This window comes from Mauremys reevesii, linkage group 12, assembly GCF_016161935.1.
Source record: "Mauremys reevesii isolate NIE-2019 linkage group 12, ASM1616193v1, whole genome shotgun sequence".
Taxonomy (NCBI): Eukaryota; Metazoa; Chordata; order Testudines; family Geoemydidae; genus Mauremys; species Mauremys reevesii.
Window position 1 is genome coordinate 3,789,475 of NC_052634.1, and position 19,576 is coordinate 3,809,050.

General features: G+C 46.6%; 2 protein-coding genes across 3 annotated transcripts; both read right to left on the reverse strand.

Annotated features, from left to right (window-relative positions):
- Positions 1–4,994, reverse strand: LOC120375870 (nicotinamide N-methyltransferase-like). The gene is made up of 3 exons (XM_039496861.1): positions 4,778–4,994; positions 2,325–2,532; positions 1–690 (listed from the first exon to the last, which is right to left on the reverse strand). Exons 1-3 carry the CDS (start codon positions 4,935–4,937, stop codon positions 264–266), a joined length of 795 nt encoding a protein of 264 aa, XP_039352795.1. The 5' UTR covers positions 4,938–4,994; the 3' UTR covers positions 1–263.
- A 3,355-nt stretch (positions 4,995–8,349) lies between these two features.
- Positions 8,350–19,327, reverse strand: LOC120375803 (nicotinamide N-methyltransferase-like). 2 transcript variants are annotated; one of them, XM_039496740.1, is made up of 3 exons: positions 18,951–19,327; positions 10,559–10,766; positions 8,350–9,710 (listed from the first exon to the last, which is right to left on the reverse strand). In XM_039496740.1, exons 1-3 carry the CDS (start codon positions 19,117–19,119, stop codon positions 9,275–9,277), a joined length of 813 nt encoding a protein of 270 aa, XP_039352674.1. In that variant the 5' UTR covers positions 19,120–19,327; the 3' UTR covers positions 8,350–9,274. The 2 variants fall into 2 exon arrangements, with proteins under 2 accessions (XP_039352674.1, XP_039352675.1); XM_039496741.1 differs by lacking the exons at positions 8,350–9,710; positions 10,559–10,766 and adding exons at positions 16,539–17,053; positions 17,745–17,952 and having other exon boundaries at positions 18,951–19,238.
- Between the last annotated feature and the right edge of the window lie 249 nt (positions 19,328–19,576).

Here is a 19,576-nt window from a genome sequence, read left to right on the forward strand (position 1 = left end):
CTGCCGCTTGGTGTCAAGGGGTCCTTGGGTCACGTCCCATCTCTCAATTCTATATTCTTTGATTTATGCAGATGCCAATGCAAAATTACATGCGGGTTTGGCTTTGAGAAGCCCCCACCCCAGCTCCCCTGTGCTCCCTGCCCCCTACAACTCCCTGCCCCTCACACAGCCAAAATACTAGTTTGCCCCCGGTGCTTTTTCCCTAAGGCCAGCCCTGACCTTTCCTTTGCACCGAGGATCTTTCCTGCTCATTTACAGCAGGACTAAGCAGGCTGCTTGCACGCAACCAGACTCATCACAGCCTCAATATCAGAAAATGTGCTTTCGGAACGTTTTGGGGTCACCTCAACACACTGTATGTCATACCCGGCCTCTCTCACCGCTTCCTCCACCGACTCCTGCTCCAGGTAGAGGCTGGAGAACCTGCGCTGGCCTACCACGTAGTAGGTTTCTTTCAGGAATATCAGCATCACCAAATGGCCTCCTGGCTTTAACAGAGAACTGATGTTCTTCAGTGCTGCACGATAACTGTTCAGGTCTTTGCACGCATTTTCCAAGCACAGTGTGGAGAGCAGGCAGTCAGCCTGGGGCAGAGACACAGGGGCCAAGATGTTGGATTTGGACACATCGCATTTCAGAACCTGCTTGACTTTCTTTCTCAACTTATCTTCCTTCTCAGCCCACTTTTCCCTGCAAGAAATGTTATATTGTGTACTATTGCATGATTTTCAGTCTGTCCATCAGACCTCAGCAAGGGGATGTTCAATGGACTCGAAAGGCAGCACATTTAAAACTAATAAGAGGAGACACTTTTTTCACACAGCACACAACTAACCAGTGGAGCTCATTGTCACAAGACACCGCTGAGGCCAAGAATTAGACAAAAGGATCTGATATATACACGGATAATAGCCAGTTACATTACAGTAGGGATAACCAAGACCTGAAGGGCTATAAACCCTCCTGCTTCAGGGCATAAATGAACCCCTGACTAGCTGGAGTTAGGAGGAAACTTTCCCTGGGAGTTAGGCATTTCACAATTGGCAAACTGCAGAGCAATGCAGCAGTAGCAAGAAAGGATATTGGTGTGACTCTCCATTCCTTCTGATCCAGGAGCATGCGGAGCTTTGGACAGCTCAGCATTTTCTCTTTGCATCAATACCTTCTGCGCGTCTGATCTATGGAGGGAAGGAGGAGGCTCCAGTGTTTAGTATGCTAACCCAGAACCCTGTAGACCTGCAATCAGTTCTGTGCTCTGCCACAGATCCTTCTGCGTGGCTTTGAATAAGTCACAGTCGCTCTGTGCCTCAGTTCCCTCTCTGGATAATGGGCGTAATGTCACAAGGGTGTTAAGAGTCAATGCATGAATAAAAACAGAGAGTCTCTCAGACACTATGGCGATGGGGGCTGTACGAGTTCCCAGATAAATAGAGTCTCATGCCTCTAATCTGCAGCCCTTCTTCCCCCAACCCCCCATCATTCCAGTCCTGGGCTGCATCCTTCAACAGCTCTGCCTGAACAACCCCCCTGCTGTTCCAGTCCAGGGGTCTCCCCACCTCTCCAGCTTTGCCAATCCACCTCTATCCAGACCTGCATTCCCTGACCCTTGCTATGCCAGTCCTGCTCCCCCTACACACAGATCCATGGCTCTGCTGATGCCCCTCACTCCTAACCTACTGCTTGCTCTTCCAGCCTGGCACCTCTCCTGAACTGAGACTGCCACTGGTGTGGATTTCAATTAAAATCAAGTAGCTAAAACTATTCACTGCCCTCTGAAAAGATAAGGGTTGATGTACTTGGAAATATTTATGTGAAACACGTATATGCTGCTTCGCTTCAGGTAATGTATTATTATTTATTATTTGTATTACTACAGCGCAGGGGCTGCTGGAACAATTTGTATAGTGTGGGTGCTGACAGCCATTAAACTAAACTGTAAACCCTGTATGTGATGGAAGCCAGGAGGTTCTGCAGCGCCCCCAGCACCACTAGTTCTAGCAACTATGTGGCTATGGCTTGTGGGTACTAGGGTAATTAAGATAATATCATAATAATTATAACTAATAGTAATGGTGACACATGACCTATAGGGTTCAGCTGGCAGCTTTCAGACATGGCAGCTGGATCCATGAGCAAGTGCTTCCAGTAGATTCCCAATTCTCGAGCCTCCCTGCATCTGTCACATGTCAGCCTGTGGGGTGTCCTAGTCAGTTTGTCATTGTGTTTTTACATCATACTCTAGTAAGAGGTCCCCTCTCCTGCAGGGGTTCATTTCAGTGACAAGACATCCCTGGATCATCAGTAGCCAGGTCTCCTTCCCTTACCTGTCTCCTTCTAGCTCACACACGTATTTCACCACTGGAGTCCAGTCAAACGCTCCTGGCTCATTCTTCAGCCATTTCTCCAGTTCCTGGCGGTTCCGGTCTGTATAGTCCGAAGCGATGATCTCCTTAAAGTTCTCGCAGGCGGAGAGGAGCTGATAAATGGTGGGGCCACTGCCGATGTCAATCAGGGTGTCGCCTTTCACCCCACCTGGTTTGGAACGTCAGGGAACGCAGTTACATTGGCGCATTGCATGACCCATATGTCAGAGAAGTTGTACTCACTGCTGATTGGGGTTGGGTGGGGGGGGGTGTTTGGTTTTTTTTTAATTGCTTCTTTGAGGCCTCCTGTGAATGGTATGTAGGATGGAACACTCCTCCAGCAACAGCCTCATCGCCTAACGCGGTGTGTCCTGGTTAGGGCCTTTGCCTAGGACTAATGAAATCTGCCACAGACTCGCTGTGTGACTTTGGTGCGTCACTTAATCTCCATGAGCCTCAGTCCTTCATGTGTTAAGTGGGAATAACAATCCTGCCTTTGTACATCTTGTCTATTTAGATTATAAACTCTCTGCCGAGGCTGAAGTTGGCTCCTTATTCCCAATTCCTTGTTTGTGGTACTAGCTTCCTATCCATTGTTCCCAGTTGTGTATTTAACCTCCACAATTATTTAAAAATATGTCAATGTAAGAATAATTATTTTTAGAAATTTCATCAAATGTATGTGATTGAATGTGCTAAAAATTTAAATGACCGATAACTTAATTATTTATTAATTGAATGACCAAATAAGTGGATTGGTAGTGTGACATGAGGCAGAGTATTGCGCAGTAACAAAACTTCAGGTCAGCCAGCGGCGTGCCTCAGTTCCTTCGGAATAGTCTAACAGTGACAGGGATGTGTCACTTGGGGTGACCCAAGCCTAATTTTGTCATGTTCAGCTCGTCAAAACCCAGCTCCTTACTTCGTTAGTAATCGAATAATCCGATCATTATCTTTTACATTTTGATCAGTTCAATCGCATTGATCAATATATTTTTTAATCATTTTGGCCTTTGAATAAGGGTCTCGGAACCATGAATAAGGAACCAAGAATAAGGACTTCAGTCTCAGAGCTCTCTAGGCTAAGGATTTCTTATGTGCTTGTACAGCGCTGAGCACAAACAGGGTCCCGATCTCTCTACTATCGCAATAATCATTCTATAGATGCTCATTACCATAGCTGTTCTGAGACCATGATCCTGAACATGCTTTAAAAATTTTGCTAGATTAGCTTAAACAACTAGAAAACCAGAGTAGGGAACGAGCAGTGGGAAGGGTAACCCAGAATAGCCTAGTTATAAACTGCTTAGCATATGGTTGGGCTCACAGCTATAAGATGCTGTGGAGAAGTTGTCCAGGGTTTGTAGTAGCATCAGTAACCCCTAGTCCATTTCCAGGTTTAGAATCCAGCTGTTACTTTTCATAACATATAGCAGGAAAGAAATCAGATTAATTTATGAAGAGGCAGGATTTTTTTTTAATTCCTGTGATATTAAAGGACTTAACTGCTTGTGCAACAGTGAGGACCATTCCAGATTGCAACATTGATCATAGTAGGATGTAGGGAACCAGGTCACCTGCTCCTTTTACTAGTTGCAATTGCCAGTCCATCCGAGTCAGTGATTTTAATTCTCATGAAAGTCTGGGGTTGATGACTGTGGGTACCCCATCCTGACTCTGCCATTCCAGCCTTGGGCCTCAGCCTCAATTCTGCCACTGCATCTCATTCTTGAGCCGCAGCTTCCACTCGCTCTTCCCCTCCTGGGCTCTACGCACACAGCTCTGCTAATGCAGCTCAATCCTATATCACAATACACTTGTTATTCTAATCCCGAGCTTCACTATACACACCTCTGCAACTGCAGACGGTCTTCAATCCTGACTCAGTCCCTACCTTTCTCTAGTCTAGGTCTCCTCCAGCCACAGCTCTGCCAATAGCCCTCAATCCTGACCCACAGCACCTCCCATTATTCCAGCCCTCGACCTCTCCAGAATTGAGATTGCCACTGACGTATGGATTTTAAAGGGGAAAATCAAGTAGCTAAAACTACCTGCAACACTTAGAAAACAAAGGGGCTGACATACTCTGAAACACTTTCAGTAGCTTAGTGTATGTAGCTCCAGAGATTAGTGTGTGTAACGTACAAAACCCCACATCATGCTGAACCATCATGGCCTCTACAGCTGCTAATTACAATTAGAAACGCTTCCAAAATTATTTATTATGGGCATGCCCCAGACATGCCATGAGTATGAAGACAAGATTCCTGTCCCAAAAGCCTTACTGCCCTTATAGAGCCTTGTTGTCTCCCGTCACAGACAGCATTATTAAACGAGCATGAGATCACAGGGCAAGGGAAAAGCTGAGAACATCTCAGCCCTAGAGCACTATGCCCACAGGACACTGTACTGACCTGAAGTGAATATCTTAAACAGGCTTCTCAGGTTTAATTCCAGAAATTCATTCCCTTGGCAATGACTGGAACCGAAGGAATAGTAGGTCTTCAAATACACTGCAGGGTCAAAATCTTTCTGGTAAGCGTCTCCCGCTGTGAAACTAGCTGGAGATTCCATCTTGCACAAACAACTTCTGCTCTGTGTTTGTTCCCAGTGGAGACTGATAGCTCTTCCTATGGATACTTCAACTCCTCCTTGTACTTGCAAATTTCACTTTCACTTCAGACGAGGATATTTTTCAGGCTGAAAGAACCCACAGGTTCTGCAAGATTTTCTCAGTCTGTAGAATCGAAAGAAGCAGCAGCAGAAAAGAATATACGGGGAAGAAAGTGTCTGAGGTAGGGTGACCATATTTTCCCAAAGGGAAAATGGGACACCGGGTGGGGCTGGCCCGAGGCTCCCTGTATGGGGCCAGCCTGAAGCCCCTTGCCACCCACCTGCGTTGGGCTGGCCCAGCCCCAGCTGCTCTCCTGAGCCTTCCCTCCCTTCCTCTCAGGGTTGGCGTTGCCGCTCTCCCACCTCCACCCGCACGTTCCTCCGTGTCCCACAAGGGGTTGCACCCCACTTTTTTTGGCCAAACTGGGCATTTGCCCCATTTGCTGTTCCCAGCTGATGATCAGTTGGCAAGAACAAATGGGACACATGCCAAAAAAAAATGGGGACGGTTGAGACAGGGCTTAAAAAAGGGACTGTCCCAGTCAAAATGGGACATATGTCACCCTAGTCTGAGGCTATGTCTACACTAGCCATAGGAGGATGATCTGGTCCTGAGCTCCGATGATCTGGTCTGGTTGGATCTGGTCTGGTCCGGAGCTCAGTCAAATGCTCCCAGCTCATTCTGCAGCCATTTCTGCATCTCCTTGGGGTTCTGGTCCATCTAAGTCTGTGGCAATGATCTCCTAGAAGGTTTTGCTGGTATATGGTGGGGCTGGTGCAGATATCAATCAGGGTCTCCCCTTTAATATCGTCTGATTTGGAATAAACAATCCCAACTTCTCGGGACACACAGCAGCAGGGAATGGACAATAAAGTTGGATGGATAGAGGCTGAGTTTAGCAAGCTTAAGGATTTCTCCACTACATTTCTTAAGGGTTTCAAGAAGGTCATTTCCCATGAGAGTTAAATGCAACGAAGGACCCTGTATGCAGCATTTCCCTCACACAGGGATGTCTGTAAAATGCTTTGAGATCAGCATGTGAAAGGTCTATTGTGACAATGATCAACAGATACAACAGTCTGAATACCTGTGATGTAACAGGCTAAAAACTGAGGTTGTCACTTAGGCTTGCTTGAGCCCCATTCAAATGAGAACTTCAAGGTCTGGCCCAGTGAAGTAGGAAGAGTCACCTTACATGCCCTGCTGCTGGTCATGGATAGGCAGCCCTGGATGGCAGTGCCCAGTAGCTGTACACAGATGGTGCTCTGCCCAGAAACAGGGCGTGACTGTGGCTCACCTTCCATCCAACATTGCACATAGAAGTACCTGGGTCCAAGGGGAGGGAAGACATAAAGCAGCAGTGTTGCATCATCGTATCATATTAATTGTGAGTTTCGCAGTATTTGGCATTTTTCTTTGCAGCTGGAACTTTAAGTACCTTCCAGGTGGCCACAAGCCCTGGAGCATGAACAGCCCGGGACAAACACCCGCTGTGAGTGGCACCATGGAAACTACGTGACGGACAACTCCTGGCTTGATGGCCCATGCTGGCTTCTTTAATATCACCGACTCATGCGTGCAATTCTGGGATTAGGGCTGGATGGAGGATTGCATGGGATGAGGAGCTGATCACACCTCTAGAGAGACTGTAATCTAGGCACTGGGTGAGATGGGACAATTTACGCTGCCCTGATTTGTGCAGTGAGCTCCATCTCCCATGCTCTCCCTGACCCCTGCAGCCTTTGCCCTGAAGAACCCTGCACATGTGCTCACCATTTCTCTCCCCTTTACCCTGTCATGCTGCCATGGCCCGGTACTGTTCCATCTCCTCCAGTGTTGCTTCTTGGACTCTGAGGAGCCCCATTTTTATGCCCCCCTCCTGCTCCCCCATTGACTTTGGATGGCCCACCTGACTCGTGGGCACGGTCCAGTGCTGTCACTGCACAAACTGGAGTTGTTGGTCATTTCTCTGGAGGACAATGTTACACTCAATGCAGCTGTGTTGACAGGGTCTGTTAACAAGAACCACTGACCCATCCCGTTCTACCACCAGGGGTGAAAGGTAACTAAGAAAATCTCCTTTGATAAAAGATAAATCCTGGTCCATAATAATGTTTCAGTTAAAATATCTCCAGCTGTAATGCAGCATTGGTGTAGACAATGCAGAGCACAACACAGCAGAGATTCACCCCCTAAGAATAGCTAATAGTCTGCTAGTTAGGGCAATCAGTGTGGGGGTGGGAGAAGTTCTCGTCACTGCTCTAAATAAGGCAGAGCAGAACCTGTTTTTTCCAGGCTACTTGCAAAGTAGCTCCGGCTACTTGCTAGTCTGGGCTGGGTCTTTCACTCCTTCTACTTATTTGAGAAAAACTGGAAAAGTCTCAGGTCCCTCACAATGCAGAACAGGAACATTTCTGAAATGTCGTATGTTTGGCCATGACAGGAAAGCATTACTCACCCATCTCTGTTCGCTATCTCCTGCCTACCTCTGGTAGCTTAACGGGGGGATAAACTCATCTGGACATTACATCTTACACAATGGATCTGTGCCCTGCCCTCTGATCCTGCTGGATACCGGTAGCCCTTCCTGTTGACACTTTAACCCCTTATTGCACATGCAAATTGCATTCTTCATGTAACCATCACGGGGTTTCATTCTTCACACCGAGATAGATTCTTGTAGAACTCACAGGAAGCAGAAAAGTATTAGCTGGTGGAAGAGAGGGAGAACGAAATATATCTGAGCTGGTGTTTAAAGGGAAACTTCAGGGGCATTGGAGAAGGGCACGTGAGCAAGCTACAGGCTCTCACTGAACCGCTGTTATCATTTCTGGTGATGTGTGATGGATCCCCAAGAACGCATCTGCCAACTGCGCAGTAATGGTTTCTGCAACATCTTTTCACCTGTTTTAGGTGTATTCTGCAGCAGTGAGAGGTGTACATTGGTTGTGATTTTTCCCCTTTTGGGGAGAGAAAAAGTGTAGTGGTATTTCACTCAACTTTCCTTTTACATTCAGCACTGAGCCTCTGCTTTAGAGGGTTTTCAGGAGAGAATTTAGAGCCTTTCACTTGTGTCCCCTTAAGAGACGAGAGGACTGACTCAGGGTATGTCTACACAGGGGTAAAAGAGCTGCATGCCGGGCATGGCTGTGGCTGGTCTGGTTCCAGAGCTCGGGCTCCAGTCCAAGCCCAAATGTCTATGCAGCAATTTTCCAGCCCCGGAATCCAATCCCCATGAGCCCTGGTCAGCTGACCTGGGCCAGCCTCAGGTTTTTTATCCCTGTGTACACAAAATGATATAGTTTTAATCCAGATATATTAACCTGTAAATCTCCTTCTGCAAAGGTAATAATAAGACCTGGAAACACAGATTATTGCATATGGGAAACAGATCTTTATTAGGCAAGCACCGATTGGGTGGAGATTGCAATTATTCACCAAAACAAATCATTCATCCAACACCATGGGCCAATGCAGCTGTCAAGCCCCAGCCAATCAGTTCAAACTGATCAATGTTAAAATCACAGTGAGGTTATTGCCGTTATTGATAACGATGTGTCCAGTGTGAGCCATGTTCTCAGTGCCGGGAGACAAGACTCCCAAGGAGGCATGATGCCTGCCCCAAGCAGTTCACACTCTAGTGCAGATGGCATAGAAAGGCACAAAGCTAAACACGTGACATGGGTGTGAGCTCCAAAATTTGTGGTAAGAAAGGAGTAGCTCAACCCATTATCTAATGTAGCTATTTGTGGAATTTGAATGTAGAATCAGCTCAGGGGCAGAACCTCTGTTCTTAAAGGTCTGCGGTGGTTAGGCCTGTAGATGTGTTTTGATCCTCTTTCTAAACCTCGTCCATCAATAATTCCAAATCCAGCACTGATTGGGCCCAGTGCTGCACCACTGAAGCCAATAGGAGTTTTGCCACTGACTACTGGGAGCAGGCTCCAGTCCATTAGCAGTGAGAAGGACTTTATATGATTCATTATGTAATTATCATTAATTGCACAGCTGCAGCATGAGACTAGGCAAAACATGGCAAGAGCAGGGAGAAGATGAAGCACAGTGGGGTTGGAGGCCAGGGAGACATTATGGCAGCTCTGAATGGGAAAGGACAGAGATGAGGGCAGCTTTAGTGGCACAACAAGGGGTTCAAGCTAGTGCATCTTGAACAAACAGGTTCTCCAAGGTGCTTGGAGGTCATCAAAGCTCTATAGCGCACATTGATTTTCAGGTCTACCAGTATCTACAGCTAATCTATTCTGCCTCTCTACTTGCCTTGGGCTGATGTATTTTCTCTTTAATCTTCTTTGCCCTTCCCTTTGGAAGCAACTAGGTAAGAGATCCCCTCATGCTCTACCAAACTAGCTGTATGGCATATGGGAGTCACCTCAAACTTCAAAATATCATAACCGGCCTCCTTCACTGCTTCCTCCAGAAACTCCTTCTCCAGAAAGAGGCAGGGAAACTTGTGTTGGCCAACCATATAGTAATTACACTTCATTGTGGTCACCATCAGCAAATGACCCCCTGGCTTTAACAGGGAGCTGACATTCTTCAGGGCAGCACGGTAGGTACTCAGGTCTTTGCAAATTGCTTTAAAAGAATGGTTCAAGAACAGGCAGTCAGCAGCGGGCAGAGAGGCAAAGGTCACAGGGTTGAATTTGGTGACATCACATTCCAGAACCTGCTTGACCGTTCTTCGTAATTTCTCTTCCTTCTCAGCCCACTTTTTCCTGGAAAGATAAATATAACACTGAAGATAAATGTGCTACTGTTGTGCCAAAGAACCCTTCATATCTCGGACTAGTGCACACAGTCAATATATCTGCAATCGGCTCAGTGGATGAGAGTTACATAGTCACACGAAATCTCTGCTGGGTGGAATTCACCTGCTTAAAGCCAGATTTTCAGAAGAGCTCAGCTCCCATTTAGCCAGAGTTGGTCACACTTTATATAAAGCTCCCATTTACAATGCTTTCATAAGGGTTAATAAATGACACCGGCATTTTACAGACACAAATACTATGCGTCATAAATGTTTGGTTATCAACAAGTCTGTAGAAAATGGTGCGAATCGTGCACCATTTGTTCACCCTTTATAGGCCATTCATATAAATGGAAGATTATATAAAGCGTGGCCAATAATCTAAGGAGCTCAGCACCCCGTGTGCTCAGCTGTTTGGAACATCTGGCACTTACCATCTCATTTTGAAGGCTAAAATGGGAGTGAAGGGGGGGGTCTAATCCTGAAGTGTTTGCCACTCTGCCGGGGGCGCTGGGAATTACCCTTGTAAGAGTAAACCTTCCTCTTGCAAGCGTTGCAAGTTCAAGCCCTGAGTCTGCTGAATTGATAGGAATCCCTTGCTGGGATCGCTGGAGAGGAGTCCTGGTTCCATACTTCTCTTAAATTTTTCCTTTCCTTCAATCCATTTCTTTCTTTTTATATGTATTGAACACCACCATAATACATAATACTTCTTAGGAAAAAAGCACCCCAGAGAAGGAAGATCCACAAATTAAAAGGGATTTTGACATATTTTCCTTAGTTAAATTGTAACAGAACTAGGTCTCCCTCCCGTACCTGTCCCCTTCCAGCTCACACACGTATTTCACCAGCGGAGTCCAGTCAAATGCTCCTGGCTCTTTCTTTAGCCATTTCTGCAGTTCCTGGCAGTTCCGATCCATATGGTTTGTGACAATGATCTCCTCGAAGGACTCACAGGCAGAGAGTAGTTCGCAAATGCTGGGCCCACCGCCAATATAAATCAGGGTGTTGCCTTTAACACCATCTGGTTTGAAATGCAAAATACCTGTGTATCAGCACATACAGCAGCAGAGGATGGGAGAGGAGGAGGTTTAGGGGGCCGAGGGTTCAAGCTGGACAATTTCCTCTCTGGGTTTATAAAGGGTTTTAAGAAGGCCAGTTCCAGGAGAGAGAAAATGCAGCAAAGGACCCTTTACTGGCTTCAAGACTGAGCTTGATAAGTTTATGGAGGGGATGGTATGATGAGGTTGCCTCATAAGTAGGTTGAAAAGGATTTGATTTGTATCAGTAAACGTCAATAAAGATTGATGTCACCATAGACACACAGACTGACTAAAAAGCATTTCCATTGATAGTAACTGAAATATACAGCTAGACAAAGTAAGAGAAATCCTGCTCCAGAACTTCTTTGACTTGGATTTGATGATATTTAGCTGTAATATTTTGACATGTGATATTGACAATTGGTGTTTTAAAGGTTATAAAACTTGAACTTTTTAAATTTGTGTCTACTGTCATTAAATACTTGTTCTCTGACTCCCCCCACCCAAGTGTCATATAATTTCCCACAAGTGTGAACATTTAAATCAATCAAAATAAAGAAACTTAAAAATAAACATTGATCTTCTCCACTGAAATTATAAAAAACATGAACATTGAATTGTGCCAATCATAAGTCAGGTTTTTAAGCCTTCCCTCTTTGTTTGTTGCTCTCCCCTGGGCCCTCTCTGATTCGTCCGTGTCTTTCTTAAAGCTGGCACTGGGAGATCTCATCTCATCTTTCATTTCAATAAACACATTCAATTAAAGCTAGTTTCTACCCTGAGGAGTTGTGGAGAAAGCTTTAAAAAAATAACAACCCGAAAAGCTCAAAATCCAGAAGGCACCAAAACAAAACCCAAGATGTGCTGTTTTTTAAAATCTATTATTTAAACTCACTTGGCTTGGAGTTAGCAATACCCACACAGCCCAGGTAGTTTTAAAAGTACATCGTACAGGCCCACAAGCCTAGATACATGTACAGCTTGGGAGAAAGTCCCTCTTTCGGGGACAGCAGGGGAGCTCCTTGACTAGCGACTCCCGGCTCAATGGCACATGCTGACTTCTGCTCTACCACCAGCCATTCATCATCGCAATGCTGGGACCAGGGCTTGATGGGGAATGGCACAGAGCTCTACTGCATGGGATGAGGAGCTGATCAGTCATGTAGAGAGACTGTACTTAAGGCACAAACGAGTCAAGGAGGATTTGCTCTGTCCTGGTCTGTGCCATACCCACTGTCACCAGTGATGTCACCAACTACTGCCCCCTAAAGAACCCAGTGCACAAGCACTGATGCAGGCTCTCCACCTCTCTCTCTCTCCTCTCCCCTCTTCCATGCTGCCACGATCCAGGTGCACCTTCTCCACTGTTGATTCTTCAGCCTGTAGGGGGCCCCATTTTATGCTTCATCTCAGACTCTCCTATTGACTTTGGGAGACCCATCTAGGTCATTAGCACAGCCCAGTGTTGTCATTGCACACACAAGAGTTATTATGCTAGAGGACAATACTACTCTCAATGCACCTATTGTGGCAGGCTTTTGTAATGAGGATGACCAGCTGTGACCCATCACGCCATAAAACAGGGGTAGAAAGATAATTAGGGAAAATCTCCTCTGCTAAAAGAAATCCAGATCTACACATTCATGTTTCCACCAACACGTTTCCCACTATAAAACAGCCTTTGTGCAAACAGAATGGCACAAAACACACCCGACTCACCCAAAATGAAGGTCTTAAAGAAGTTTCTCAGAAGAAACATCAAAATATCATTTTTTTCACTGCTTGTGGAGTCAAAGGAATAATACGTTTTCAAAAACTCTTTTGGATCAAAAAGTTTCTCCAAAGATTCTTTCTTAGGGGGACTCTGGTCCATTTTCTCTCTGAGTTTGGAAACGTTCAACTGCCCAGCTGTTCCCGATCTGGGTTTATATGGGATTCCTCCGCTCTTCCCGGCCATGGCTCCACCTTCTTTTGTCCAAGTATCAGATTACAGGCTTTCTGCACAACTCCCTCACACGCCCCTGTGACCCGGGGTGCCCGGGGCTGCCCTCACTGAAAATGCCAGGGTCAGGGCAGGCTGCAGAAGGGAGAGCAGAGACTCCCCAAACTAGTGGTTAACACTGAAGTTAAACTCACCAAGCACTCACAGACTGTACTTCTGATCTCCACACTGGTTATCAAGAAGTTCAAAAAAAAAGAAATCCCCCCCAGCCACCTTACTGCATTCCAGTTCTCTGGCTCCCAATCAGCACCTAGGTCCAGTGCAGTGAGAAGTTATTTAAAAACTCTGCTCACATATACCAAACGTCCTTCTGACCCCATAGCGTCAGCCACGTTACCAGGGCAATATTAGTTTGGATCCTACCCAAAATACCGTGCTGACAGCCAATCCTTTAGTGCAGGGATCGGCAACCTTTCAGAAGTGGTGTGCCGAGTCTTCATTTATTCACTCTAATGTAAGGTTTCGCATGCTAGTAATACATTTCAATGTTTTTGGAAGGTCTCTTTCTATGAGTCTATAATATATAACTAAAATATTGTTGCATGTAAAGTAAATAAGGTTTTAAAATGTTTAAGAAGCTTCATTTAAAATTAAATTATAATGCCGAGCCCCCCGAACCGGTGGCCATGACCTGGGCAGTGTGAGTGTCACTGAGAATCAGGTCGCGTGCCGCATTCGGCACACGTGCCATAGGTTGCCTACCCCTGCTTTAGTGTCTAAAACTAAAGGTTTATTATAAAGAGTTGTTAAGGGTTAAGAGTTGTTAAGTGCTCAAATACATTCAGAGACTTCCAAGTCCGTACATCATGTTCTTAGGAGTACTGGTGAGTCTGCTGGCTTGGAAGTCCCTCTGGAACGCATCCACAGCTTGGTCACAGTTAGCCTAAGTCATGCTAACTAACTGACATGCATTAAGATCCCTTCAAATCCTTGTTAATTCTTTCCCTGCTTCCACACTCCCTATTCATTGCATTGGTGGATCGCTGTGTTGTTCCTGTGACTTTCTAGGCATCTAAAAGTTAGGTGCCATGATGCTGAATGCTGCAACGCCCAAGTCCCTTTGTGGATCTGGGTCTAAAACTCTTCTGGCTAATACCCTGAGAGAACTGGAAAGGAGCCTCTCTGTAGAAGGAGCATTGGGCTAAATTCTCTGCTGGTGGCGTAACTCCACCAGAGTCAACTGAGCCCTTGGGGACTTTGGCCTCATGTCCGAGGAGGCACCGCTTCCATTTCAGCCTTGACCAGGTCAGCGTCCCAGCTGCACAGGAGGGAAGGGGTGAAGGGAAATATGTTGTTTATTGAAGCGCTGCCCTGACATCGCTTGTATCTAAACAGGTTTATTGCTCTTCCTCTTGTACTTAACCCCTCATTTTACCTCAGAGAAAGTGGACTAGGACTACGTGCCACTAAGCCATGTTCCCTTGCCTGACTCTCTTGGGCAATTTGCAGTTAGTTATTTAACCTCCGACTCATCCTCGTGTTACCTTCTGGGATAAACAGGTTCGACTGATGCCCTGAGGGCACTTCACAAGGCAGGGATGTGGGTCAGGGGTGCAGGTGACAATCTGACAGGAGTACATCCATTCAGAGCCAGATTTAGGAGCAGGTGACCCGGGTGCCGGGATTGGGAGGGTGCCGAGCTCAGGGTGCTGTAAGATATTCAAAAGTTTAGCAAATGTGTGTGGGGGAGGGAGGGGGCGCTGAGGACACTCCTCACCTGGGGCACCATTTGTTCTAGGGCTGGCCCTGCGTCCCTGGGCTTCTGTGTTCCATCTCCTCCCTGTGGCCCCATCATAAGGGGAGCTCGCCCTTGAAGGGAGCTCGGGCATAGCTCTAGCTGTCCTGGTTTTCCTCTGAAGGATGGGGCTGAGCAGCTCTTGGTGAAAACCTGAGCAGGGGGAGCACAGGCCTGCCTAAGAGCATGAGATTAGGATCACCTGAGTCCAGGCTGGGAGCACGCCTGCTGTAAAAGGGGCTGGCAGCACTCTCTCTGTTTCTGAGAGTGCCGGGGAAAGGGAAGCAGGTGGGGAAGTTTACACACTAACTAGGTGAATGGCTTAGGAGAGACCTGCTGGGAAGGGTAGCAGGACTATCCTGGGAAACCCTAATGACAAGGGAAAGCAGTATGGCCAACCCCAAGCAAGGGACACCACAAGGCCCCAAAAAACACGACAGGCTTAAAAATCAAGGGACTTTAAAATAAAAATAATTATATACGCTGGGTCCTTTTTCTTTGCTTGCTGAGCCTGTTGCGTACACTCAGGTCGTGTTTTTCAGGGTTCCCCCCCAAAACCATGAGGGCTAGAAACTTACTTGCCCCCTCTCCCCACACCCCTCCAAAAAACGGAAGCTGAGATTCTCACATCATCAGGTGACTTCAGCAGGTGGGACTTTAAGAAAACACCAGATATTGTGACACTCATGTTTAAATTGCAAAGATGACAACAAAACAGATTATGCTTAGCTGAGTCAAGTGAACTGGTTGTCGTCGTTTTGTTTCTGGCTCAATAAAGCAGGAATCGAGAGTGGGGGATTAAATTGAATCACCTGTCATGGGTGTGTGATGCCTCAGGGGACTAAGAAGGAGGGGAACTGAGGCACACAGTGCCCCCAGACTGGGGTGAGACTGGTGCCCAATCACCACACACACACACACAGGCTCTTTTCCAAGGTGGACCTGGGAGGCTCCCTCAGGAACTGCCTTATCATCTGTGACCCCCCCAGGTTGCTCTGATCTGAGAGACTGTTAATAGTAGCATGTTGGGAGCCAGAGGGAAGGTGTCCAAGCTGGCTGTGGGGCCGTGAATGTGCTTTCCTTGGAAAAGACAAAGACAAAAAGACCTGCAGCCGCATCATCTGCTGGGTTAGGTTTGCCTGACCTACTATAGTAATATACAGGCTGAAAGGCACTGACCAAAGGCCAAAGCAAAAAAACCCCAATGCTCTCCTAAGGGGAATGCATGGTTAGCTATGTTAATAGGTACCCAGCATTTGCAGTGTTAGTATCCGTACTGGTATTATAGTAGCAGCCAAGTGGGCTAGGCATTGCACAGACACATAGAAAGGCACAATCGTTGCTCTGAAGAGCTCCCAGTCTGAAAAGAAAACAATAAAGAAACAGACTGTCCAGGTCTGTCTGTCTGTCTATAGACGCTGCTTTCAGATCAGCTCTGCACACTGATGCCTCCTAACGTTCAGAAAGCAGAAGGCAGAAGCCTGTGAAGTGAATTACGGGGGCGGGAAAATGTGTCAAGATTTTCCCCGATGCACCATGGGCTTCAAAATCCATGTTGAGGAAAAACTGTGAGGGGGATATAATTAGTGGAGCTGAGGCACTTGTGTGATGAATGCCACACTTGGTATGACGGAGGTGTATGGGCAGCATAGCTCTGGGTGACGAGCACTGGAGTAGCAAGAGTAGCTGTGGGTCGAGACTGAGATGTCCTGGCCGAGTTTTGTGGGACCCCAGTGCCTGGACCAGCTGGCAGTCCGCTCACAACCAAACATGTTCACTATGGGCATCTGAGGGTCTTAAAAAGTGTGAATTGTGTTAGCCTCATGCCTAACAAGGACATCTATGGGTTAGTTCTATTTTTAAGGCATCCAAGAAAGAGAAGAACAAAAAAGAAAACACTTAACAAGTTTTCTAGCTCTGATTGATTGGTACTTAGCCAGTAACAATTTGTCACTGGCATTGTGTATTTCACAACAAAGGCTTAATGTATTTAACATGGATGGAGAAAATACTGCATTGATTTCATTGTTATATTTATTGGTAATATTATCTCACTTTCTTCAGGGAGGGTTTCCTTTACCTGTACTCCCCAAAGGATTTATATTGCTTCCTCTTTGCGAGCAAGAATGAAGAACTTCCCAGAGAAATCAGAGCTGTCATCGATATTATCGTCCCTTACGAGAACCTCAAACTCCTGAATGATGAAGCCGGTGTCACTGAGGGCTTCCCTCAGAAATTCCTCTCCCAGGACCAAACACGAGAACCTTTTGGGGCCAACCATGTAGAAACTGCAGCCCAAAACTCCACTCAGCACCAAGTGCCCTCCTGGCTTTAACAGGGAGCTGATGTTCTTCAGAGCAATGCGATAAGTGGTCAGATCTTTGCAAGCAGCTTCCAAGCACAGTGATGAAATGAGGCAGTCAGCTGGAGGCAGGACGATTGGATCCATGGGGTTGCTTTGGTGGACATCACATTTTAGAACTTGTTTGATGGTTTTCCTTAATTTTGCCACTTTCTCGGCCTCCTTTCCCCTACAGAGACATACACATATACAATACGAACTCCAAAGGGTTATCTGCAATTTCAGTGTCTTTCTATGATATAGGTGTGAATATTAGAAGGAAAACATAATTCGCTAGAATGATGTCTGTTTGTAGGACCTTGTGTTAACTTTATCTTTAATTCCCTTTCCATGGGTCATGCTTTAAGATATGCTGGAATGCCAAGCAACATTAAATCCTTGCTACCACATGTTGCTCAGAATTCATCAACAGTTTTCAAACACGGTCATGAACTCTGGCTACTTTTTCAGTGGACCCTCTGTCTGAATTTTGGAGTATTAGAAGAAAAACTGTTTCAGTGGACTTCCTCTCCCTTCCCCTGTCCGCCGGCTGAATTTAGGATTTTAAAAAATCTACAACCAGGTGAATTTACATCGGCCACATTTCCCTCTGCATTTCAAACTGGAAAAGTGACAATATCGGTTGATAGCTCTCTCCAAGGTCTCGGATACTGAGACCTCCTGGGGACCCTATACAGACTCCTACCATGACTGAAAACCACATTCCCCCTGGTCTTTATTTTCTCCCCAAAATTTCTGCCTGTATTTACCACTGATTATGTTGCAGCTTCCAGCTGATCAGTATAAGTAGATGCTGCTGCATAGACAGACTGAGCAATATACCAGGGATTTAGGCAATCTGCTTTTTCCAGCCCCTGTACCTGTTTCCCTCTAGCTCACACACGTATTTCACCACTGGAGTCCAGTCAAATGCTCCTGGCTCATTCTTCAGCCATTTCTCCAGTTCCTGGTGGTTCCGGTCTGTATAGTCTGAAGCGATGATCTCCTTAAAGTTCTCGCAGGCGGAGAGGAGCTGGTGGATGGTGGGACCACTGCCAATATCAATCAGGGTGTCCCCTTTCACCACACCTGGTTCAGAATACAGAATTTCTGGAGCTCATTGCACCTTAACCACACTAAATGCAGCTTGATCTCAATTATACTTAGTTGATTTAGTTTTAATACACCTAGAGTTAATCTTGCTTCCACTGAAGGCAATGGCCAAACACCTAGTGACTTCAGTGTTACCAAGCTTTGGCTGCAAGTCCTCAATGCTTCTTGACATACAGATTAACATCAGATACCCTTTGTTGTTGTTATCCCTGTTTTACAAATGAGGCACAGAGCTGTGATGTGATTTGCCCAGGGTCAAAGGGAAGGTCAGTGGTGGGCTTGAGAACAGAACTCAGGTGTGGTGAGTCTCAGTCCAAGGCCCTTCTGCATGGATGCTTGCAGAAAGGGGAGGATGGGGAAAGCTTTCTGAGGATCTGTGGTACTTCCAAAGGCTGAACAATAACATTTAGCCTATTTAATGGGCTTTTTAGCTAGAAACACTCGCTGGAGAGTCCTCAGCCCCCCATGCCGCAAGGTGAGACTTGATGAACTGCCCTAGCATGTTTGTTGCACATCAGATAGGAGTGACCCTGGAAACCAAATAACTAATGCATATTACAAGATACTTCACCGCAACCCAGGCCAAAAGGTGCCACGACAATAATCTGGTTTCTTACGTCACAGACAAGCATAGTTGCAGGAATCAGGGGTGTGGGAGGTGCTGCAGCACCCTCAGATTTTATGCAGGGCTCTGCTCCCAGCCCCGCATGTGGGGTCCCGGCCGCTGGACCCACACCTGGGCGCTGCTTCTGGCCCCCCAGCAGGTTCCCGGCGTGCGCCTGGGTTCCCAGCTGCTGGCCCCAGCCTCATCCCCCTTCACCTGTTCAGGTCCACCCCTCCCGGAGACACGGCTCTGCTCCCATCCCCAGCTCTTGGGTGGGGCATGGACAGGGGTGAGGGGGCTGTTCCAGCGCCACGGCAGACAGGGATAGACAAGCCAGGGATGAGTCCCAAATCCCACCAACAGGCCATACCTGAAGTGAAGGTTTTACAATAATGTTTCAGGGAAAAGTTAAGATATTCCTCTCCCAAAGTGTCTTCTCCAAATTTAAAATATCCGAGATAGGCCTTTGGATCAAACTCTGCCTGGTAATCGTCTCCTCCGGTGAACTCAGCCATGGTGCTTGCTCTGAGTCTGCACATAAACTGTGCTGGTTTTCCCAGGGTCCCCTGCCCACAGTGAGCTGTCCCTGCTGTTGCACAATCTGAATTCTGCCTTTTAACACTTCGATGTCCCTGACAAAAGAGTGCAGCTGTGGAGCTCAGCCCCTACACTCTTCAACGTCAGATGTACAACTTGGTGTTGCTTAAAAACCTTTTTTCTTAATCCCATTTGCTTTTTACAACTTCAGGGCAGATTACAGGTCCCTAATGGAACCCCAAGCTGGAAGCTGATATAAAGTTCTATGAATAGTTAATAGCATTGTGCCAGCCTCTGCCCTTCTAGAGCTGAAAAGCAGATACTTGCATAGAGAGAGAGCTCTGAGATTAGGCCAAGGTCCTGTCACAGATTTCAGGGCACTAATGCAGAGCTGTAACTAGGCATTTTAGCGCCCGGGGCGAACTTGCATATTTCGCCCCATAGTGGCAATGCGTAGAG